At 43.5% G+C, this 26019-nt stretch overlaps 1 protein-coding gene across 1 annotated transcript in view; it reads left to right on the top strand.

Moving 5' to 3' along the window:
* The window catches only part of gpr158a (G protein-coupled receptor 158a), a 44321-nt gene extending 29634 nt beyond the window's left edge, over nucleotides 1–14687 (top strand). Inside the window, exons 6-12 of the mRNA XM_053412765.1 lie at nucleotides 6708–6817; nucleotides 7820–8058; nucleotides 9230–9368; nucleotides 11774–11879; nucleotides 12056–12202; nucleotides 12307–12390; nucleotides 12813–14687. Coding sequence (XP_053268740.1) covers nucleotides 6708–6817; nucleotides 7820–8058; nucleotides 9230–9368; nucleotides 11774–11879; nucleotides 12056–12202; nucleotides 12307–12390; nucleotides 12813–14687 — 2700 coding nt within the window. The remainder of the gene's footprint in view (nucleotides 1–6707; nucleotides 6818–7819; nucleotides 8059–9229; nucleotides 9369–11773; nucleotides 11880–12055; nucleotides 12203–12306; nucleotides 12391–12812) is intronic.
* The last annotated feature ends 11332 nt before the right edge of the window (nucleotides 14688–26019 follow it).

The raw sequence follows: 26019 nt of genomic DNA, 5'->3' as shown, positions 1-26019 counted from the left end.
ATCTCCATTTTTGTTGCTTCCAGCTCTTAGTTTTTGTTTTATGGCCACGGCTTCTTGTAATTTCTAATCTTAGCGCTCATGACTGGCACCAAACATCCCGTCCTTAGTCTGCCAGGAATTATATTTACACACAACCAAGTTGCAGCCTAATGTTTGTAGACAGGGTCAATGACTCTAGACTGAAATACTCTACAGACATAACAAATTTAAATTTATACTCATGAAGAACGCCTTGCATCAAGCTCAGTTGTTGATCGCTGCCGAAAAATAAAACTTCGGAAAGTGACGGAATAACAAATAGAATAAGCCGTAAACTTTTTTCCCGTCTGTTAAATCGACTAAACTCATTTCATGGCATCGAGGGACGAGTCCGACGCTCTGATCGATAACTTGTCCGTCTCTGACCTTCACGGGGACGAGGATCAATCCCCAAAAAGCTTTCACCCTCCTCATCGACCACATTTACATTTTTATTGTCTGCACATTACAAGTTAATTACACACTGCTGATTTTCGGTGCACTTCTGCTAACTGCATTATTCTAATAAAAGAATCCACCCACTTTCTTTTTTTAAGTGTTATTGGTTGAATATCTCCTGTTTGCCCCAGAGCGAGAGCTAATTATCCAAAGCAGTCTAGCACAAAATGATTTGTGTATGCTCTGTGGTGCATCCATTTGGGAGTCGTGATTTGGTTGTGGGTGTATTCACGTCCTCACGTGGAGCCTTCGGGGACTTTAAAGTGCCAGAGTTTGTGTTTTTATCAAATTAAAATTCGGGAGCGACACCGGCTGTGTTTACATTTGGTCGTACTCAAGTTGAGGTCACATTTAAAGTCTCAGTTTCCTTTAATCGACTCAGGTCGGACAGCGTTTTGTCTAAAGGCAAAAGTCTTCACACCTGGTGATGAATGGACACAATACAAGTCAGAAACCAGCTTTCAGACATTCACTGAACTTTTATTCCCGGAGGATCTGAACGTGAGAAGTGCGTCCAAGCTCCTTCAACATTTTGTTCTGCTGCAATGAATAAATCTGGAAACTGAAATTACAGAAACTCAGCTTCCTCTTCTCCGAGCATCAGCTTCACCTTCACTGTGCCTTTGTCAAAAAATAAACATTGAAATAGAGGAAACGGTGAATCACGAGGCAGCTGACAGACACACTAAGACTCACGAAGCCGAACAGTTGGTCGACCGTTGTGTGGAAAAGACGAGTGTTTGATTCGATGCTGCTTTTTCTCAGATGGGAATTCTTCTTCTCCGAGAAACTTTAAAGGTTCCCCGGAGAGTCTTTCTGTAAATAAACAAAAGTTGTGTTTACATTTAGTGTTACTCTACCAAAGGCGTTTGGTGTGATGTGAGCACACAGAAGTGGGGTGTGTGTATTGACTTAATCATCAAACGTTTTATTTATTTTCCATCTGCTTCCAGGCTTATTTGTTTGACCACACGTTCCCACGTCTGCTGAGAGTTGCATCACATGTGCATACCCACAGTTACCCAGGAGGCTAGGTTAATGACTTAAGCTGCAGCCAGCCAGCAGGGGGCGATACCAGATGCTTTGGCTTCACTTCTGGGGAGCTTGTTTTAAACCATGACACAGAACAAACTGCTCAGTTCAGTGTGAAATTAACTAGTTTTGATATAATCACTGATTTCACACTCGATCCTCAGTTCAGCTGGTGCAACAGGCTGCTCTTCTCCTTCTCCTCCCTGGAAACTCACCAAAATGGACAAAACAATCAGACTCACCTCAAAAGCAAAAATTAAAAACCCAGCGTTGGTTTGCGTGGGGTTAAGCAACATCAGATCAGCTCCCTGGAAAAAACTACCGCCGCTGCCGCTCGCACCACAGCTGGCCGGCTGTCGTCAGCGCCGCATCAAAAGGGGGGGGTCGCTCTCGAGTGGCTAACCAACCAGCCCACTGAGTCTCTGTGTGTGGAGCCAGCTGGTGGCTGCTGAGCTGAGGAGCGATCAGGAATGAGAGATAACTGCAAATTAAGTGAGCGAGCGTTGATTGAATGAGTGAGTGGGTGAGCGTGTGAATCTCGCGGCTGTCTGTGCTTTTCGCCTCCCGTCACTCTCGTTGTTGAATATTCCAACGGATGCGTGAAGAGAGATGAATCTATTCATCATGAATGTTAATCATGTAAACCCACTGACACCCTGTTCTCAGTCCTTCAGTCAGTTGTGCGTTCGATGTTACACCATTTATGTGTTGACGGATAATAAGTGTAAAGCTGATAAGGTGATGGATATCGAGATTTCTGGAAATATTTGATACATATAAATCGAAAAAGGAATCAGGCTTATTTGAGGCTTTGACCTAAATAATGTAAAAGTTAAACAAAATTAGATTATACAGAATGAACATACTGAAAATCAGTATAAACAGGTCATTATAATTACTTCATTATCAAGAGCAATAAGTATTTAAATATTAGAGCAAAGAAACAACATCTCAGAGGAAAAAGCAGTTTTTTTCAAAGACTTTCTTTTGCTTTCATCTTGAATATGTTATGTTGAGTCGATGGAGGCTGAGCTTCATCTACAGTCACATGTTCAAACCAACAACAGCTTGCTGATGTTCCCATCAACACACGACATGTCCCGTCATTGACCGGGAACAAAGCCCTTGTTAGTCCCCGTCCCACGAGTCGCTCTTCATTAGAGCACGAGCAACGACCTGTTATGTGTTATAACATCTGCTGTCAGGTTAATATGTGCACAACAGGCCATGTGCACCGCTAACAAAACAACAACTACACAAATAACTGATGCATAATTAGAGACACGAGCGGTAGAAGAGATGCTGACTCAACTGCCTCGTCAGTAATGCATCACAAGTGATGGATTAGATTACATGAGTTTTAGCTTTAGAGCTGCTGACAGTTTCCTCAGGGCAGAACCACGCTAGCTGTTTCCACCTGCCTCCAGTCTTAATGCTAAGCTAAGCTAACCAGGCTGTGACACGTTAATGTACCGATGCAAGATGTGAAGATGTGATTGCGATCAATCCAAATATATTTCTGCAAAAATATAATATTACTTTAAAATTATTTAGCGGCGATGTATTTCCTTCAAACATCTGGATTAGAGATCAGCTTCTCATGAGAGGTTTGAACGTCCATGAGAGACAATTCATTCTAACCAAAAAACTGATGCCAGGCTGCGAAGGAGAAATCAGATTTGGTCTTTCTGTCACTAAGTTAGACTTCCACTACTTCAAAAAGTTTCTTCCTCTCAGATCTCTGGAACACTTTGTTCTGTTTTGCAGTTTGATGAGGGTTGATCCAGAAGCAGGTTGTGTTAAATCAGGTGTCTGGGGAGTCTGGAGACCGAGAGGTCGGCAGATGGGAGACATTCAGCTGGGACACCTGCTGGAAACCAGGAGACAATACTATCTGACATGTCCTATAAATGTCCTCATTACCAGACATAAAATCTGACCTCTTTGGAGGCAGAGATACTTTAAGGATGTTTGGGCTCATCATTTGAAAATGTTAACACGCCCGAATGTTCAGAAAACACATCACCATCCTCAGACTGTCCATTGCTGCAGCTCCTCTTTTCAGCCTCTGTCTGAAACACTTGGTTTAAGCTCCTGTCTCTTTAAGACCCCCCCCCCCCCCCCCCTAGACTGCTCTGATTGGCCAGCCGGGCCGCTCTGTTGTGATTTGTCAACTGCTTCCAACATGTGTTACATTCACAAAAAACGTCTATAACACACGAGAGGAAAAAAAACTTAAAAAGCATCATATGTTTATTAAATTGTGATAAAAACTGAATTTCTACATTTATTTTTAGAGTTTGGAATAGTCAGGGTATATAAATGGCGTGTGCAAGATGCTTGGCAGCACTCAGCACTTCCAGATACTCAGGCTGTAAGCGAGAGGCGAGCTGAAGAGCAGGAAGAGTGTTGATAATTGTCTCCTTCATATTGACGTCCATTAGACAGGTATACACCCCCTGATCCTCTCAATCCCTTCACACGCACTTATGCTGCAGGTGAACACACACACACACACAAACACACACACACACACTGCGGAGCATCACCCGATCCCTCTCCCTTCTCACAGCGCTGAATCCAGCATTCCCAGCACTCAGCATCGATTATTAATGGAAAGTTTGAAAAGAGGAGAGGACGGAGGGAGGAGGAGGAGGCTAGAAAACCGATCTTGCTCTTTATGCTCGCTGACGTGAAGAGGAAACTGCCTGAGGGTCACAGCCAGACTCTTCCCAGAAACCCTCCTGATGGGAAGTGCAGTGGCGGAGCGAGAGGCTTACGTAATGAATATGGCTCCTGCAGCATGTGGTCGTGAGGGGTCAGGGAAATGTTTGAGGACAATGACCGAGCTTATTTTCAGTAAAATTTGAGTATTGACGATGAGGAGAATTGATCGTGTTGGAGAGATGAACTGGGAGGGAGCTGAGAGTCCACTGGGAACACGTGGTTGGTTTTTATTATGCTGGAGCTAAAGTTTCACATTCAGCATATCCCTTAAAGGGGACATATTATGCCCATTTTGCCGCAAGTTGAAATGGTTCCTTGGGGTCTTAATGAAATGTCTGTAACATTTTTGGGTCAAAATACCACAAGGATAATTTAAAACGGCACCTTTTTACCCTGTCTAGAACAGCCCTCCTCAGATTGACTGATTGTCAAGAGTTTCTGACATAGAGGAACCACAACAAATCGTGGGAGTTGTTTTTTTCCAGAGTTTTTGGGACGGTAGACATGCCAGATACCCAAATGAACGTGTAGAAGCACTACAAAAGTGGAATTTTCATAATATGTCCCCTTTAATAGTTTAAAAGTTCACTCTTGTGAATTCTAAGCAAAGCTGCTTCAACTTAATAAACTTTTGCTCGATGAAAACTTGTACAAAGACTTCTCTGACTTTGTCTCTGTTTTTTGTTGTTCCTGATAACTGTGAATCTTGAGCGACTAAATATAAAACTGGTTTCAACCGGTGAGAATGATGTGATCTCACCTTTTAAACACAAACTAAATGTGATAAAAACTTTTTTCTCACATCATTTAAAGCCGAGCCTCCGGGGAACAGCTGCGAGTGTCTGTCTCACCACAAACAACACCAGGCCCAAAGTGGCACGTGACCGAGATCCAGCTGCTGTTCAGCAGTTTATCGAAAACGCAGTCGGAAGCCCAGTGTTTTCCCCCAGTGGGTGTTATTTCATTTTTTTAAACTGCTCATCCTGTGCCCTCCTTCTGTCCCTGCGGAGCCAATCATGCGTCAGCAAGTTGCTGAGAGGCTGAGAGGCCTGATATCTCTTCATCGGCTCCTGAGCCTCCTCTCGGCGTTTCGTCAGGAATCCACTCAGGACTCAGTTTTTCTAATATTACTTTTTTTACCCTCTTAATGGGAGTTTCAGAGGCGGCTCCATGCTGCAGATGTAGGACAGCTGAGTTATGTCAGAAGTTGTTCTGGTCGACCATGTGTCACAGGACGGCGTGGCCCTCCCTCTCTCTCCTGTGGGGGTCCTCCGTGTCCCTCCACTGATTCCGACCCAGTGAGCAAAAAAAAAAATCCACATGCCTGCGTCTCCTCCGCTGCCTGAGGGATCGTATTAATGGCTCGGCTAATCCGATTACCATTAACAATCCCACAGGGGAAATCGCTGCACATCTGCAACGGACAGATAATTGTGTTGCCTCCGATGTTTGTGTCTTTCTCTAGTTTTGTGCGTGTGTTTGTTCTCCTTCTTGGAAGATCATCAGTGTGTGTGTGTGTGTGTGTGTGTGGTTTATGTTTTTGTATGGGCGCCATGTCTCTGCGATTCTCGGTCTTTGCAGCAAACGCGTCTGGATCCTCGTCTCTGTCTCAAGGGCAGTTCCTCTGTGATGTTAGCAGCGTCAGAAGCAGCCGTGTTATGAGTAATGCCAGGGAGGGATGTAAAATGTCACCGCGCTTCTGTCATGTCGTGTTTTAACTATTAAAGTCAACGTGATTCATGACATTTGCTCTTTGATTTTTTTTTTCATTTATAGTTTCTTGAGAAATAGAGGTGAAGCTTCAAAAGATTAATCAGCTGTAGAGTCAGAGCCGTGCCGGTAATGCAATAGCCATATATTTTAAATTATAATAAATAGAAGCAGTGTGGGAAGAATTATGTAAATTTAGAAATCGTTATCATTGCTTCATTATAATTATAATTAGTTTCTGATGCTTAAACATTGTTTCATGTAATGATTGAGGTCTGAGGTTTTTTTGGGTTCAGGTGAATTTTAACTCATCTGCATTTTTAAACATGACTTGATCCGGCTATATTTGGAATAATTATTTTTAATTTGTAAATATGTTAAAAAATTCATATTGATATATATTTAACAGCAGTTTAAACACAGCTGGCTGCCATCTACAATACGACTGGGTTGGTTTTGCTGTAGATTTTTTACTCAGACTAGAAACTATCCAAACTCAAGGTCAACTTCTCTCTGGGGCTTTCAAACACATCACACAGACTTCATCGAGAGAGGGAATCTGCTGATCTGGGAAGTTTAACATTTTATCCTCAGCTGCTTTTTTATCAAATGAGTCCAAGTTCATTTCCAGGCCTGGAACTCAATGACCATTCGCCCACAACCTGTCCTGAGCGTTCAAACAGATTGAATGGTTTTCATTAGTGAGTTAATGTGTCGGGATTAGAGAAAGACATCGTTGTTATTCTCTTTCTGTGTTGCAGGTCGGGATTCTTTACTTCCAGCCGAGTGTTTTCCGATGCATCCTGCTGCGATGGGTCCGACTGCTGGGTTTTGCCACCGTCTACGGGACTCTGACTCTGAAGTTGTACAGGTAACACACACACATACACACACACACACACACACACACACACACACATACATACATACATACATTGTCCCTCGCCTCGTGTCAGCAGGGATTAACTCCAGCTCCCCCTGCGGCCCTGAAAGTACAAGCGGTGCAGATGATGGATGGATGAGTTCCTTTAGTGCTTATGTGTCTTTACTTATCAGGTGATTAGAGAAGTGTGAGCACAGTTTTTCAATAACGTCAGACATAAACTTAAGGTTTAGGACCACACAGTTTGCTCTGGTCCCAAATGATCTCCATATATATCGTTTGGAAAAAGACAAGCCGAGAGACTAATGTGTGAGGGAGCAGAGGAAGGGAGAGAAGTGCCAGAGGGCTGAGAGAACAGGGGAGGATATCCAGCACTGAATAACCCTTAATGAGACAGCAGCTCCGCCGTATTTTAAAAGCAACGCACTTGAAATTGTTCTTCTGTGGGTCTTTCTGTCAGGTGGATGTGTCAGAAAGGCCCGGTGAAGACGGTGATTAAGAGGATGTGGCTAATGCGAGTCGAGTAAACCCTCAGAGCTGCGAGTCAACATATTGCACGGATCAATTTTTGATGGGGGGCTCATTAGCGGCGAGCGCAGTGGACACTTCATCAATGTGCGTGAAGGGCAGAGCCTAAGAATAGCGACGGCTGGTCACGTGTCCCGGCTGAATTTAATTCCTGTTGCGCCGTCTTTGTGTTTCGGTGTATTTATGGCTTCATGTATTAAACATGGTGGAGGAAAGAGTCACTGCTGGAAACCGTGATGCATGTTACAGCTGACATGTTCTTCTGCTTTAGTCCATGGTCGTGCTAAGCTGCATGCACATGGACAGTAGAAACGGTAAAAAGTGAAATCCTTAAAACTCTTATGGGCTATAATCTGCAACAACCCATCCCATCATAGATGCTCAGTTTGACATATAGGAATCCACAGTGTATTTACATGTTGTGCTGAGGGTCTCTCCTCCTCCTCTTCCTCCTCCTCACAGAGTGCTGAAGGTGTTCCTCTCCCGGACAGCCCAGAGGATCCCCTACATGACCAGCTGGCGAGTGCTGCGTCTGCTGGGCATCATCCTCCTCATCGTCTGCTGGTTCCTGGTGGCCTGGACATCTGCCGTGTGTCAGAACCCGGACAGGAAGTCCACCCTCATCGACGTGAGCTACACGCCCGACGGGCTGCAGTTCAGCATGTGTCTGCTGGACCGCTGGGACTACATGATGGCTGTCGGTGAGCTGCCCCTCTCTGCGTCCACACGGGGTTTACATAGATGAATACACGCTTCAGTCTGTTTGGGCGCCACACGGAGAGAAAACGTGGGTTATTTGAGGTATTCATGTCAGGGCAATCCAGAAGTAATTTGTCTGGCACGAAACATTAGGCGTTCAAAGAGTGTAAGAGAGATGAGGGAAGAGTGAGTGATGAGGAGAAGTGGGATGAGGGAGACAGTTTGCCTCCATCTACATTTGGCAGCGCTCTCCTGTTTCCCAAAAGAAAGACATTAATCCACTGCTGCTGCACTTTTGGGTGTTTTCCTGTGTGTTTCACACGGAGGCGAGGGAACAACCGGCAGCAGATAAAGACAGATGAGGCATCGATGGCGCTCGGCGGGGGGGCTGCATCTCGCAGTGAGGAAATCTGCATCCTGTTTTTTTTCACGCCTGCTGACTCAGGCTGCACGAGGGAGAGACAAACGGGGTTCTATTTGACTTCTGGGTAAAACGTATGGACGCCCAGCAGGGAGGACACGCTGCGATACTTTATACCCAGGACAGATTTCCTTTCTGTTCATTGGGGGGGGGGGGGGGAATGTGCAGGTCAGCTCTGACGTCAAAAAACAACCTGCAAACGCACAACAAAGTGCAGTTTCAGCAATGCAATTAAGTGTTGGATAATTAATCTTGTATATTACTTCAGATTTAAGCATATTTCTCTTTTGTTGTTGCTGAACCAGCAGCATTTGTTTTATGTTTGTTCACCACAAACCAGGATTTTATGTCTTCTACAGTGGAGAATAAAATCCTCTAGAGTGTAGATTGTTATGGTTAATGAATCGTTTTCTGATGCTTTATCACTATAATCAGGTAAATAAAACTGCAAAACACATTTCTTTATCATGATAAATAAGTTTCTGCCGCAAACAAACAGCATGGTGACTTTGGAGCTCCCTGTATATGAACTATTACATGTGGCGGCCATGTTGGTGCACAAGGATCCATTTATTCTCCAGAGAAAACAACCACAGCTGTTATAAACCTGTGTTGTACAACAGTTTAACAATGGATTGGCGGCAGGTTGGTGTGTGCATGTGACTTTTTAGATTTTCTGGTCCTGTGCACTGCATATAAATGATTTCTTTGCCCGTGTCTTCATCGTGTTCCTCTTTTCTCATTCTTCACAGCCGAGTTCCTCTTCCTGCTGTGGGCAGTGTACCTGTGTTACGCCGTGAGGACGGTGCCGTCGGCGTTCCACGAGCCGCGCTACATGGCCATCGCCGTGCACAGCGAGCTCGTCCTGTCAGCGGTATTCCATGTGATCAGGTAACGCCTCCTAAATGAACTCTTACATTCACATCTGGATGCTGATCTTACATTACAACTCATCTTCAAGGGGTCCCATAGGAAAAATGCAAAATATAAACTGTGCAAATACATGTGCTGAAATAAGTCAAATAAAATAAGATGCACAGCAGCATAATTATAACAATAACGTCCATATTTAGCAATGCATTTCCATTAAAGTCATATTAATGACTCATTAAAAAACAGTCTTATTCAGGTCTTATTCTCCAATAAACCGCTGTTCAACAGGAGCACCAGTAGGAAAAGAGACATTAAGTCAGCAAGCAGCCTCATTAATGTCAGTCACACAGAAATATCGAGCACAGAAAGTCTCCTTTCAGCAACTTGACATGTTGAGATAATAGTATAGTGCTGTGTTTAAAGGTAATTTGGCATTGTTAAAGTTGGTAAATGTGTAATTGGGTTATTAGCAAAAGAAAAAGCAGTCAGAAAATCCACCAGATACATACAACATATTGTCATTTCACAAAAACCTCTATACTTACAAATATAGTATAAGATATAAGATTTAAATGATCTGCTTGTCTCTAGAAGCCATTATAGGGAAACTGTATTGATGTGTATTTGTGTTATTTGTGAGAATTCATCCTTTAAACTTCGACTCTAATCTCTAATAAATATATTTTTCCTGGTGCAGTCACGTCCGTGCATCTGCTCCCCGGAGAATAAAACATAATTACCAGCAAACGCATCATCCTCAACATGCACAGATGCTGTCACATCCATTTACAACATGTTTCCACATTTACCGGCTCCACATTTAATATCATGGCGTTTGCTGGCTGGTGTCATTCTGACGTTTATGTCCTCTACTAGATTGTCTCATTTGCATCACATATAGGCTGAGTGAGGCTCAACCCTTCTGTTCATGTGGGAGCTGTTTCTGTTTTTAATCTCCATTGTAGTGAAATCAGGCCTCTCCCTCCAGTGTACGTGTCAAACAGCTGCAGCGTGCAGTTTGTAAATGAGACCTTTCACCCCCCCCCCCCAAAACGAGAGCTCAGCTCCATCACATTATTATACAATGAACAATATCAGACAGAGCATAAACATAAACTACTAGAATTATTGGCACCTGTAAAATAACATCAATGTGTCATCGACTTATTGCCTGATAGCTTCTTGGAGAAATCGGAGTCGTGGACACATTTGAACGTCTGGTTTTGCGTGACTCCGCCTTGTTGTGAGTCTGTTAAAATGACCAGACGAGACCCTCTGATAAATTGGACAGTTGCCTGGTGTGGCGAGTTGATTCTGACTGACGGGCTGCCACCAGAGACCACGGCGTGCACTGGAGCTTGTTACACGCGTCCATTTGTGTTACTCGCAGACCCGGCGATTTGATCCCACGGTGGCCAGTTACAGCTCCTCGCCTTGCCGTGGTGGTCGTCAGGTTTTGGTGTAAGGTCCAGGTGCGAATGGGATGCAGAGAGAAAATGACGGCTGCGTCCCTGCGGGGAGTGTAGAGGGATGAGGAGTGGTGCCAAGGTTATTAAATCCTCATCTGCACAGAAACTCGCCATAAAACAGGAAGGAGGGAAGACGTCAAAGCTTTGGGGCATTTCATGTGCTGGACCTTCGCCGTCACTCACGCCTCTGAGGCATTACAGCAGTAACTGTTCCTTAATTAGCCATTTGCCAACTTCTACAATGTAATGGGGCTGCTAGATGACATTCCGGAGGTTGAATTAGCATCTGACAGGACATGCCTTCATATCCTCGCCGTGCTCAAGGTCTCATTGTGCTGAAAAAGCCTGTTCGTTCGCTTAAATAAAAGACTTGAGCTTCTCCTTGCATGCACTATTGTTTCTGCCGGTAATTATCTCATATTCCACCAACTGCTGTGCCACAGCGGGCCCAGGGTTTTGCTGTCTGGTGCAGTAATAGGATGCATCTTGTGACCAGATCAAGGTCACTCCCCCTTTTTGTTGTGAATCCAATTGAAAGAATGAGGAGAAATATGGTGTCCTTGCTGGAAGCAGGGATCAAGTGGAGCATTATCCGAGGCGGTGGACTTGACGCCTGGACAGACAGTGTGTAAATCTACTTTGGCTGAAAACTCATTAAGTCTGAAGGCGTCTGTCTCCCCCGGCTCCATCTGTATCTCAGAGGTTTACTGCAGACGGAGCAAAGTGTGTGGACGTCACAACATAATTTAGTCGTGCTTCACTGCAGCTACCGTGTGAGCATTTTCAATTTGACAATCAGCCATCATAAGGCGTTTTAACACGGGTAATGAACAGCACTTTCATTGTGAGAGCATCTGGAGGCATCTGTTCTATGGAGATTCAATTTCTTGAATTTTATTCCTTCCCTTTTCTCTCCATCGACTCTTTTTTTTTTCTTCGTGTGCATTCTGACAGGTTCACTCTTGCCCCTGAGCTCCATCCAGACTGGATGCTACTGCTGTTCTTCACCCACACCCACCTAACTGTCACAGTGACACTTGGTCTGCTTCTCATTCCTAAGGTAAAGTTTTCAACTTGTGATTCAGTTTACTCCACATGCTCAAGAAAAGTAAAATATTGCTGGTATTTTGTAGACTTTGCATTTGTCTCAATGCTATTTGTCCACTATCCTGATATTGACTCTCAACATCTCTTATTTTGAAGTTTGAATCAGGCTATAATATGTTTATCCACTAGTTCCTGTTTGCTGGCGCCCACATGAGAGACGATATTGCCTCTGAGGCCTACGAGGACGAGCTGGACATGGGTCGCTCTGGGTCGTACCTAAACAGCAGCATAACCTCTGCATGGAGCGAACACAGTTTGGACCCTGAGGACATTCGGGTAAGACCTGGCTTCCGTTTACGTTTCCACCTCCGATGTATAACCTGGTGATAACTTTTTTTTTCCTACCAACAATACTGAGCCATGGCAGTTCTTTATTGCAGACACCAGACGAAATGGGCCATCTCAGTTCTATTAATGGCTGTGGCGTAAGGCCTTGTGACAGTCATTGGGAAAAACGTACCAACGTGAGCAGAGATTTCTGTTTGTCTGTTAGCGCTGAAGAAGTCTCTCTACCAAAAGATTTGGGCTCCTCAATCCAATTATCATTACACGGGATGTTGACAGATATATGATTAATTCAAGACCTGAGCTTAGAGGCTGATTCAGACCTAGCATCAATTCACACTCCGTTTCTGTATTTAAAGCTGTTCAGGACTGTCCTGTCTTTGCTTTTTCTTTCAGCTCGCATGTGATATTCCGTAGTGCATCACTTAACAACTGTTTGTTAGTCACGTGTCATGGATTTGTACGGCATGTTCTCTGTGCGGTATAGTGTCTGCTTTTTCGTATCAGTGTTTTGATCGTAAGAATACCGATATATTTGCTTCTAGCAGGAGACTGACCACTTCTCTTCTGTCTTTCCAATCATTCTGGGATCCATGTTTAGGAGGAGTTGAAGAAACTCTACTCCCAGCTGGAGATTTACAAGAGGAAGAAGATGCTTGCGAACAATCCTCATCTCCAGAAGAAGCGCAGCTCCAAGAAAGGGCTGGGTCGCTCGTTGATGAGGCGCATCACCGAAATCCCTGAATCTGTCCACCGTCAATGCAGCCGGGAAGATAAGGAGTTGGGGGATCATGGGAGCAATCGTAACAGCATTTGCATGTTGAAAAAGAATCCCTTCGATCCGCCTCACCCAGGTAAACCAGCCAAGGAGGAGACGCTAAAGAACAAGGTGTTCTCCCTGAAGAAGTCCCACAGTAGCTACGACCACGTCCGCGACCAGAACGAAGACTCCAACAGCTCGACAACAGACAAGATGGAGGTGACCCCGGCGGAAGGATCCCTCCTGGAAGCGCTTATGGGCAAGAAACTGGTCAAGAAGAAATCTAGTGAGAATGTAAGTGTCCCCAGCGATTCTACAGAATGTGTCCCTTTGGTGTGCAAGTCTGCCAGCGCCCATAACCTCACTGCAGACAAGAAACCACTTCATCCGAAGGCTTCGATGCTGCAGAAGTCACTCAGTGTCATCGCTAGTGCCAAAGAGAAGACTTTGGGTTTGACAACAGGAAAGGCCCCGAGTGCAGAGGACAACAATAAGAAGAGTCAGTCAAAGTGCAAAGAGACGAGGGCCGGTGCAGAGCCAGAAAACGAAGGCCCGTCTAAGATGATTATCAGCCAGTCGGTTGAGTACAAACAGACTGTGGCAAAAGGTACGATTATGAAACAGACAGTTAGCGGCAGCGAGCCATCAATCTGTTCCGATCCAGTCAAGGGAAAGGACCTCTACGATCTCTCAGAGGTTTGCCCCTGGGAAGTGGAAGATGTCCCAACTCCAACTGAAAACAAAGTCCAAAAGCACGTATCTATCGCACCAAAGGAAACCACGACAGTTCACGGAGGGAGCACCAAGGGAGGCAAATCTCAGCAGAAGCAGAAAGCTTCTGATCACTCGAGTGGCAGGAATTCAAAGGAGATTCAGAAGACGACTGCTGTTCGGGCAGAGGTTTGTCCCTGGGAGGACGGAGGTGAGAGTAACGTTAGTCAAGGGGAAGGGTCAAAGCAACAATTATCTAGTCAGACTAGTCAATTTGCTAAAACCCAGCCGCCGCCTAATTCTGCAGTAGAAAGCTCCAAAAAAGCTCGGGTAGACGTTTGTCCTTGGGACTTTGAGGAGCCTCAAACAACAACAGAAGTGTCTCGCTCATCAGATGCGACGAAGCAGAAAAAGGGCACATCTCCTGTGGACTCTAGAGGGAAAAGTATCCTTTCAGATCCATCTAAAGTAGGAGGCTCCCTCCAGCCACCAACTAAAGCTGATGTGTGTCCCTGGGACTATGACAGTACTGCAGTATCTCCAAATTCTGAGAGGACTCCTAGTCCCTCTCAAGTTGCCAAAACCAAGGAAGACCTTTCAAAAAAGAAGGCTACCCCTTCCACAAGAACACTTGAAAAAGAGAAATCAAGAGACACTGATGATGAGAAAAGTAGAACAAAATCTAAGGACAAGAGTAAATCGTCAGAGAGACACGCAATTCCGCAAAAACTGGCCGAGGTTTGCCCGTGGGATGTAGAGAGTCAGCAGGAGGTACCGTTGGTGGAAAAAAGGAAAAGCGCAAATGTTGGAGCCGCCAAACCAAAACCGGCTGAAGTGTGTCCATGGGAGTTTGAGGATACGTCGGCTAATAAAGGTACAGACAAAAGTGCTTCTGTGGTCAAACAGAGCATTCCAAACGCTAAAGGCGGCGTGGAAGCTGTTGCTAAAAAGGCAGATGTTTGTCCCTGGGACTTTGAGGAGAGCACATCAAGCAAGCAGGCATGACACTAAAACCTTAATGGACTTCTGAAATTATAGTTATTGATGTACACTTTTTTTCACTTTTAAAATCGTTAAATATTACCTTTTACTATTAGTCTGGTGACTTGGAAGAAAAGTAGATCAAACTCCACAAGTTGCCTTCCTTTCCGAGGTTTTGTTCCTGTTTTACCTATTTTGAAAATAAGTAAAATGTACAAAAAAACGACGTTGTGACGAGCATTCCAGATTATTACAGGAACATCCTGAAGTTAAATTGTAGACAAATTATGCAACTTTTGATTCAGCCTTTTCACTTCATGAGCAACGTTGAGAATCTGCATTTATCATGTTCTGTACTTTTTTTTAAAGTGCATTGACTTCATTACTTCCTGGGCAAGGAAATTAAATAATGGTTTAGAGAAAGAATATTGGACGTGAATTAAGGTTTGAAATATGATAAGAAACTGCAGAAGTGAACGCCAAAGAAAATGGGAACATTTGCAAGGAGGGACGTCGGTCTTTAGGCGGTCACGTTAATTTATTAATTTGTGTCCAAAATCTTGGCAGAGAGGGAAGGACTCAGTGAGAAAATCAATCTATAGCACTTTAGCCAACCCCATTAATTAAGAACTGAGGTCGGACTCTTGTTCTTCTTGTACACTTTGTATTTTCAAGCTCATGGCATGATACACACAACGACCAAAATTAGTCATGTTTATTTTGTTTAGACCTATTTAATTGTAGTTCTCGGCAGATTAAAATGCTTCCAGGTCTGCTGGGATGTACTGTATGTGCCTAACCAACTAGCATTGTCTTGTATTAGTCTGAAGTAAAGCGAATGGGTTCATCTTGTGACGTTGACTTTATAGAAACAGCATGCACAGCCAGGTATCGAGGGTAGTCGGATGCTACCAGTTTGTCGACTAAGGCAAATTAATGTCTTGACAAGTGTATAATGTTGTTGTTTTATTTCCAAAAGCTCGTTCAGGTCGGTGAAGATTATACGAGAGCAGCACTAAACATGAATGTGTGTTAACGTGACTCAAATGTATGCTGTAAAAAGTAGGGCCAGAGAAATTATGAGTGTGAAACTGGAGGAAATTTATTCGCACCAGCTTTGTTTATAAATCCAGCATGGGTTGTGTTTAGGTCGGCTTGCAACAAGTGTGTGTGTGTGTGTGTGTTTGAGTTTGTATGAGAGTTAATAAAGTTAAACCACTTTCCTTAACGAGTAACCTGCGGAGCGTAGACTGTGGCTGGGTCCAGAATCACTCACTGATCACTGCATAGTCCACTCTATAGTGAGTTCTCCATTTTCTAGTTCTGTCAGATTGTTTGGTGGATTTTTGGGTGATTTCGGACACAGCCTGGATATAAAGATGGACGACATTCCAACTCCCAAAAATTGAAGCCAAATTGTTTGGATCGCCCCCTGGTGGCTGGCTGCAGTATATATCCTAAACCCAGCCTCCTCCATGTTAGTGGATGGGACATGGACCAAATTAAAAAGTAACTTTTCTCAGGTAGTAAGTTTTTGTAAGTGATTATCACACGGATGAGCTGAGTGTTTAAGTTTTTATTTAAGGTTTTAATTAGTTATTTAGCTATAGAAATAGGGGGAAATATGATGATTGACCAATGAGATTGATTTGCAAACTTGTGATCTTACGAGTTCAAGATGGCCATTTGCATATCCGGAATAATTTAGTTTCAGGTTTGTACGAGGGGAAGTTGAGTCCATCTTTTATTTACAGTCTGATCTCTGGAGTCTGATTCATGATCAAGTCCTAACGGCTCCTGTTTTCTCCTCAAAGGTTGAACCTGCCACAACTTAGTTTACAAACAGCTGATGGGAATAGCTGCTTTATAAGTAATTCTGGTTTGTTATGACTTTAATTTTTAGCTCTTGGCCATGATTTCTGTCAGTAACAGTAACATTGATTTACAGCCGCGTCGCTCTCATCCCTGTTTTCACCCATTTCTGCGGCCATTGTTCTATTGCCACTTTCTGTGGATAAAGCTATTTATACTGCTCTGGCACCAGAAGACAATGGCCCCAGTTTGTAATCCCACTTGGGAGACGGGAAACCACAGCACCACAACCATTTACTCTAAATTACCTCTGAATAAAATGGTTTATATGAGCTATTATTAATGTCGCTTTGTTTCCAGACCCCAGTAAATCCTTTGGTTAGTATAATATTACTATAACTGACAGAAATAAAGGCCATTTACAAAAATAAAACATGTCTTTTGTTTGACCAATGATACTGAAGGATAATTATGATTGTTCTGCCATAATTGTTCTTCTGTGAGTGTTGAAAGTTCACAAGTAGCATATTTGCATGTTCCTCCCTGTTTAATGCAAAGTAGGCTAAAACCCAACCGATTAATTACGCTAAAAACTTTAGATTAGCTTTAGCAACGTGGTTTTATCAATTATTCATTTGACTAAACCTTTCGAAGGTTTTGATTTGTTTCCTCGTTTTGCATCAAAATGTCTAAATATTCATCACTCTCCATCCTGGGATCACAGTGGAAAAACAATATAGAAAATGTCCCACTTATATTCAAAATAAACACCGGAGAATATTTGCAGTAATGTGAGTATCAATATAGCATCTACAGTACTTTATGATATCTTGTGAGAATTACATGGTATCACTGAATGTCGTCACTGAGTGTAATTATCTGTGATTGCTGTCAAATTCCTCTCGACATGATAAACGACCTCTGTAAGAGTCCTTACTAACTGTGATATGGAAAAAAAAAAAATCTGGGCTCATCAGTGAGCATTTTACTTTGAAGTCCTCATTCGATTAAACACGGTTCGTAAACGGCTAAATTTCTGTAGCACATAAAAACGTAAAACAGTCCAGTGACAAATATTTGTAGCCGTTCTCGTCCGATTGTGCTCGACGCGCCGAAGCGACTCCACAGCTCGACTCCATGAGATGATTTAGACGTCGGGTCTTATATCAGCCTCCGCCGACTGAGAAATTACCTCTGTCAATGACCCACGGAGGGGGTTGGGGGGGTGGGGGGTTGTCTGAGATATTTAAAATGTGGCGTGTTTGCCTTTCAGCGCAGGGTTTGTCATCACCTCTGCTTTATGAGCTACTTTAGGGACAAGGTCTGAGAGGAGCTGTCACCGCGTCGGGATTGATTGTGATGCTCTGACGGATCTATATGATATTTATGAACCAGATGTTCCGTGTCGTCCATCATGTGCCCTGTGGTCGCGGATGCAGGATCCTATTACGTGAGATTACCTGACCTCCTGTGTGACAGCAGCAACATTTCAAAAGCCCCTCTCTGTTTTTTTAAAACCGACTCTTCAGTCTTCGCAATCACTGCCGCATTAGACTTTACTGCCCTGGGTGATGAATAATATGCCGTGTATATTTCCTGTCCTTGTAGGAAAGCTCTTTTAAAAGAGGAGATATGTTTATTTCACGTCGTGTTTGACATGACCTCACACTGAGCTCTGAAGCCGCTGTGATTTGGGTGAAATTCAAAATGTTTATTTTAGGAGAAAAAGCGCAAGTACAAGCAATATTTTATAACATTTTCAAGCAAAGAAGTTGTGGAGAAAAAAAGGTTTTTATCGGTTTGTGTTGATTGTTTTAGCTTTTGCAGGTTTCGCCCGTGAGATTTACAGATCAGTGATACATGGAGCACAGAGGAACAGTCGTGGAACAGAAAACACTAAAGGCTCATTTATGCTGCTGTTATGTATGAAAAGTGATGATGTCACTGCCCACATACTTTCATGCGTCCTTTGCGTTGGCTTTGTTGTTGAGCGAAACATCCACTAGAGGGCAGCACAGAAGCAGCTGTTTGTGACCGTGCCCAGGCGAAATAACACGTTATTGATTCCTTTTTAAGTTCCGATATCGTTGAAATGTCTTTATCAACTGCTATGTTTGTTTCACTCGCCACTGGCTACACTGCCCCCCCCACGATTTCCAGTGGTAATGCTCTGTTTCATCCTTATCCGTTAGTTTTCAGAAGATGTGCACGAATCAGATGATATCAGTGCAGGGTATCTTGTTTCAACACAACTCTGTCTCCATGTTATAGTGGGACAATATTAATTTCTATGGCTTTGTGCCACTGGAAGTTAGCATAAAAAGGAATTAGCAAAGAGGCTATTTCGGTCAATCTAGTTATTTTACATTGTTGATAGTCAAGAGGTGCAAATACATAATTAAAGGGGCGGAGTCCACATATGAAACAGACAAAAAACTCGGGCTCTGTTTCCGTAGCTAACATTAAGCATAAATGAGCCTTTACTGTGCAATATCCCACCATTATACTAGGAATTATGTCACATGTTTGCATAGCATTCAATCTGCTCTATTGTTTAGGTAGCATGCTAGCAGTAGCATCCCTCAGTTGAGTCAGTCCATAGCGTCTGTGTAAACATAACCACTACTACTGTCCGTCTCTCTGGAGAGTATCATTGTACTTTAGCCTGATTAAAGAATCAGTGACAGTTTGAAGCTCCACCATTTCACGTCGGTGTTCAAATCCAGACGGTTTGTCCTCGTAACACGTGGACGTATCGACCTCGTGTCCTGTAGCTCCTCGTCCGGCGATCGCTGCTTTCATCTCAAACCCCGACTTCCGTCTCCTCTTGTGACCGAAACCGAGTCCGTCCGTCACCCGATGGCAAACACAACTACTACTCTAACTACTACTACTATTCAATGCTGTAACGTTGTAAATCTTGCTCCTGTGGCTTCTGCATGAATTCAAGAAATTAGTAGGACCGATGTTTCACTGCCCTTGATAGAACAAAAAAAGAAGAAAAAAAGGATCTTTTATGGACTGTTACAAGTTGTATAGTGAGTGGTACTGTCCCTGACCCACTGTATTATGTGCTTGTTATAAATATTGCTCTATGACAAGCCTATAGCATCACTATATGGGAATATTTGGTAGATTTATATTGTGTTATATTGTGATAGCATGTACATAAAAGATACCTCCTCTGCAATAAATATTTATACGAAAATTAACCGTGTGTTTCACTGTTATTGATCCCAGTGAATTTTTCGCTCTAGTCTTTGCTCTTCGAAACATTTCTAATCCCACGGGAGGTTGAGACGAGACGCTCCCATGATGCATTTCTGCTTATTAATCATCCCTGTCTCAGGTTTGTTTGCTTATTCTTCTTGTAGACACGCAGTTGGTGAAACCCATGGCCTCTAAAAGCCTCGTGCATCATAGCCACTTTAGGATATGCACGACTTGGCAACTGTCCTGAAATGCTTTTATGGCGTGTTGTGGTCTTTTGAGCGGGGATCAGTGGAGGCTCTGCAGGAAGCAGCAGACAGGAGATGATATCAAATGCTGACTCCAGACCCCTGCAGAAAAACCCAGCGTCCTCATTTTCCAATTCCAAAATAATTACTGGCCAAGGTGATGTTCTTTATTCCTCGAGCCGAAAGGAAAATCGCTTCCTGCTCTATTAATCCACCAGTTTTCTTCAGCACCATTAATTCTGCCTAATGAGCATTACACGAAACAAAGTGAGTACAAGTACTTATATCTGCGACTATACAGACAGTGATGCAGCAGAAATAACATTGCAGAGGGCTATTGTGCAAAGCAAACATGTTAGCATTGATTACAGTTTACTGGAGCACTTTCAGATACACAGAGGATCAATACGGGGCGGCAGCAGGGAACTCACAGAAAGTTCCGAGAAGGAGACGAGGACGCACAGTAACATTTAATTTAGCATTCATTTATATTAGTTAGCAATTAGACAACAATCATGCATAAAGAAATTACATTTAAAGTTCTCAACATGAATTTGGGAACTGTTTTTTTTTTTTAAAGCTGCTATAATCATTCAAATGAAAAAAGATCTTGTTTTAATGTCGTTAAGCTCATTGTTTCGGTTCAGTCTCACTGATTTTCATTAACCCAGACCCCAGCATCAGCAGCCAGCTGTTTTCTGGACAGAACATCTGGTCAACCCCCTGTACCACGATACTCGAGGTTCACCAGACCCTGTCGGCAACTTGACAGGTGCTCGGAGAACGCAAACCATAAAATAGAATAATATAAATTAAATAAAATTATGAAACTGGCACATGGAAAACTGGTGCCAACCGTTTCCCACGCTGTTCGAGCATCATGAAAAAGCACTGGGAGAGCTAGTGCTCATTATCTGGCCATAGAGAAAGTGAAAAAAAGAAATCCTAGATCAACCATCTTTATCTGAATTCACTCCAAAATTTAACGGGTTCTTTCTTGGGTTATCGGTTCGGTAGTTTTAAAGTAACTCCGCAGAGAGAACGGGATTGAAAACACAACCTCCTATCTGCTGGGGGCCTGAAATTGTGTCTGAACTTGGTTGAGGCCTGATCAGATAGACAGAGATTGAATATTGGACATATTTGCATTTATTTATATCTTAAACAATCAGTGTATATGTACATTTCCACCCAAAATAAGTACATGTAGACTGAAATTATCGAAAGTAGAGTTTTTGGGATTAATCAGGCTCATTTTCCCCCTGATGCTTTGTATTGATTTGACATTAACCTGAGTGCCAAATTCTATTTGATCAAACAAGCAAAGGTCTTTAAATCCCCTGTAAACACCAGACTCACTTATTACTGCCAGTGTGAAGCCAATCCCTCCTAAAGGCTGAAGCGAGATCGTGAGTAAACATTATATTTAAGAAAGATAAATCAGATTAACGTCTGTAAGAACCAAACAAAGCAGAGATGAGTAATGATGAGCAGAGCAGCGGCAGAGGACACATCCATCACTTTGCTGCAAACTCTCCGGATCTCCCGGGGAGCATGCGAGAGTCACAGTTGGACGTTCCTGTGTCTCTTTGTTGTCTTTGCGGGACAGCGGGACACATCCACCAGCGCGGCAGGACTCATTCTCAAACCTCAGACGTGAACCTTTTTGTGGATGAGGCCCTGTGGGTGGAGATGGAGGGGCGGCGGCGGCGGGACAGAACATGAGGGGAAGCTGATCACTTGGCACGAGGAGGCGTGCTCCGGCAGCTGACTCATCCGTCTCTCGGATGCAGGGAGGACCAGGAGCGAGGAGGAGGGGGGATGGGGGGGTGGGGGAGGAGGACGGGGTGTTCTCATGTGTGGACTCATGAGCAATAACTGTAACGCTCATGACTCACACATGAGGGGTTGCGTGTCGTGCGTGTGTGTGTGTGGAGGGATGCACCTAGTGGGAGATGCGTGGGCGAGAGACTCACACCGGTGGACGTACACACACATGCTACACAGTGTGATCTGGTTTTCTTGTATTTATTGAGAAAAGGATTTAATTCCCCCGAATTTGTGTACTTCTCATTTCCTAAATACATTTACACCGCTCTCATTCTGTCCCCTTAAAGCAGGCTGCTGTCATTTGTAAGATTTAAAAGGTCAGTGCAACCAAATTCTCCATTTATTCCCATAAGTATCTAAGGATGTGGGCTATACAACCAGTAACCAGTGAGGCCAAGACCAGTCCCAGCATTGGGAGATGGTAAAAGGCTGACTGAAGATCAAGGAGGACAACACAAGAGAGCCTCTTTGCTTCGGACCTTCTTTATCCTTTAATCAGCCGTTGAATTTCCATTTTGATTTCCGTTGACCCTTCGACTTGTTGCTCCTCCACCAGCAGAACGGTTTTACTTCTCATTTCTCCCAGTGACTCACGAGCAGGCCCTGTGAACCAGTGGGTGTGTTGGATTCGTTCGACACCACAGCCGTGTGGGCAGACCCGCCACCCACCAGATCCTGTTCCCTCCGTCCTCTGAAGCCACGCTCCGGTCTGGACTCCCACACAGCTTTTCTCAATGGTGGCTCCATCGTTAGAAGAGCCTCCCCCCCACCCCCCCCCCACGGTGATGTGAGCACCCATGACTCACAAAGCGCCTCTGTTACGCTCCACCACCTCCACAAGAGAATCCACAATACACACATTAATACATTTACACACTCGCAGTCAGGTACCCGCTCACAGCTCAATACTCATCCCTGCGTGCGTAAGATAATGAATAGGTCATCCGATGAGTAATTTCACGATGCAGGAGTGAACGACTGGAAACTGTACTGACGCACCCACTGACGAGTTAATGTCTCCGGAGAATATCCAGAGAACCTGCAACTGCAACTGACTTCGTCCTCATCAAAGCTTTTTATTCTCACCTTGTAGATCAATCATGAAGAGGATCAATGTGTCTTCCTGTTTATCAATGTTTAATTAATACAGCTGCTTTCAGACCTGAAAGTATCCACAGGGGCTGTAGGTGAGAGTTCAAACGTCCAGGTCACTTGATCAGAACTTTAAATCTCACTTGAAACTTGAAAATCCAGTGGGCGTGTTGATGAAGTTTCTAACAGATGTGAAACTGAAAGAAAACATCTATCTCAGGATGAAAAGAGAGGAGCCCTCGAGGAAGAAGACAAAGACGTCAAGTGGGAGTCGATGTGCTGTGAACATCAACACGTGATTACTCCAGTTGAATTTAAACATCATGTCCTGATTCCTGCTGCTCTTCTTAGACGCCTCGTCTGAAGGTTTACGGACATTTTCTTGTTGTTGTGAAAAGCACCTTTCAAATGTTCTTTTCAAAGAGGACAAACAAAAACAAGACAACAAAACATCAGAGACAGGACGGAAATTTATTAAAAAAAATCAGCCTATTAAACTGTATAAGACTCTTATTAATAGAAGCTTCTATTATTCTAAAATTAGACGAGCCTCCATTTGATTTGGCAGCTGTTCATATGATTGATTGCACTAAATTGTCATGAACCCAAAAGGCTGATGGGGAATTTATCTCCGCCGCTGACAGGATGAGGCTCTGGATAAAACGCTAGACGGTACTTTTGGGAGATGAACTCCTCAAATATTGGTAATCAATGTTGTTATTAGTGTTTCTGAAACTCAAGATGCCATTACTCACCGGGCTCCTCCTCCACGGACCCGGGAGCCATTATTTATTTATGAGCCAAATTATATCCAAACTGCTTATCCAAGACAAACGGTGCATGTTACAGAGGCTGTGTAGTGCAGGCGTTTACAATTATCTCTGCTGACGATAGTGTGCGTGCACTGATTACATTTATTCAGCCTCAGTGTCGGTTACAGTCCCTGCAGACGTGACAGCAGGTTGTGAATTTTCCTAGCGCCTGCCGTGCAAACACCTTGTAGGCAAAGGAGGAGAGCGTTCTCCGAAATGATGAGTCCTCTCCCCGGCTGCAGCTCTCTCCTCACATTGTTGTGATTAACTGCCGGGGCCCGATGACACCTCTTCCAATTAGGGAGGCCCTTCAGCCCTGCACACTGAGAGGAGCCCATTTGTCTGAGAATTCCTTCTTCTTGCTCCTGTCAGACGATATCCTCCACCGTGTGGAAGACAGAACCCCTCCGTCCATGCACACATACACACACACACACACACACTCACATACACACATACACACACACACACACGGATGCACTCCACCTGTGTTTCCATGTCTGACAATTGTAGGCTTGTGTTTACGTCTGTGCCGTGTGCATCTGTGTTTGTTGATCATGCATATTTTCATCTGTGAGTGCAAAATGATTCATCTCTCATTTCTATCTTATTGGAAATATTACAAATAAAAGAAAAGCATAGTGGCACCAGACCAAAGCAGGATGCTAGTGGTAAAACCTGTCAGTGTTAAAAATAGAGGAAAGCTGTGTGATATTGCTCATGACTTATATTCTTTAACTGTGGCAGAAAAACTGTGATTTCTTCTTATTTACTCCCAAAATGCTTATAGTTTAAATTTAAAGGACTCTGGGCCTGACACAGCAATTTAACTTCAATTTAACTTTTTTGCCGCCAAGAGAAACATAGTTCATACAAACATGTATATTAATCACATAAAGCATGAACATGTTCAAATCCAACACATAACTTATATCAGATGATGGCATAAAAAATAAATTGTGACTTTTATTTCCTATGTGTTTTTTATTCTATCGTTGTTAGAGTTGTATTTCCATGTCATTCACCACCTTTTACACTGGAGAGTGGACGCCCGGTTGCGCACCGCCCCCTGGTGGTGGTGTAACCCAACGTCATGACTTCCTGAGGTGACGTTGACTCTTCATCAGCTTCCTCCTCCTCTTCCTCATCTAAGAGAAAAACAAAGCACCCACTGTAATAGAAGCATTTCATGTAAACACCATTATGTGGAGTTTCCAAGTTGTTATGGTTCATGTCTATATAATATTATGATGAAAACATCCACAGCGTCCATTTTAAGATGTCAATTCTTCGATTTAAGATATTTCTGTTGTGTTGCAGCCTGTTAGTCGTAATTTAAAAATAATTTAAAAATGAGGGGAAATAGAAACCAAATATTTCATTTATATAGTGTGTTTGTAAGATAATCCATCACTGACTTACACAGGAAACATGTGGAGGTGGAAACAGGCAAACTCAATATGTGAATTAATCTTTTTAATGACAACTAATCCTGCATGTAAGTGTCAATGAGTCATTAGAGCCAAAGATCTACTTGAAATCCAGCTCAGCACATGAATTTCATTATTTCATGGCTCATAATTACACTCATGGTGAACATGAGGGAGGATCTGGGCCCAGCAGTGTTTACACAAACATGGAGGCATCACAAAAGAGCAGCTCCACTCATCTAATAATCCACTGTATCGTGATTTCTACCCCAGGTCTTCTCCTCCTCCTCTTCGTCATCACTGTGCTTTTCACCAACGCAGCTGCCACAAACAGAGCCCGAGGCCAGGACGCTGGTGAGTCACAGTCATACAGACGTGTGTGAATGAAGGTAAGTCAACATATGTATCGGTAAATAAATATAAAAAGGCTTTTCTTTGACGTCATCGGTCTTAATCACTCAATTGTAGCAATTTCCAGAAGGCGGTGGTGCTTTATCTCCAGCGTCCCTGCCTCCAGGTAGCAGGCAGGCGGCTGATTGATGGGAGCGAGGTGGCCTCTCTCAGGGACCGGTGTGCCATCGCTCACTCACCGTTAGTCACCGGGCTCTCAGCCGTCTGAGCTGGAAACGTCTGAATCACTCGGTGAAAACACCAGGAGCACACACACAAACAAAGATGAGAGGAGGGAGAAGAGGGTTAGAAATAAAACTGTACTGAGATAAGTTGGAAGAGACAGAGGAAACGTAACGCTTAGAAACATGAAGGGAGGTCAAAGTAAAAAGAACCTGGAAGTAAATCTACTCAAGTTAAATATCAAACACGCTCTTTATTCAGTAGATGACACTTAAAAGAGTTGAGACAAACATCAACCCTCAAGGTCGTCTGGTTCATTTTCTGTTGCTTTCCATCAAATCACATGACC

This window comes from Pleuronectes platessa, chromosome 20 (genome assembly GCF_947347685.1).
Source record: "Pleuronectes platessa chromosome 20, fPlePla1.1, whole genome shotgun sequence".
Lineage (NCBI taxonomy): Eukaryota > Metazoa > Chordata > Actinopteri > Pleuronectiformes > Pleuronectidae > Pleuronectes > Pleuronectes platessa.
This window is presented reverse-complemented; position numbering and strand designations above follow the sequence as displayed.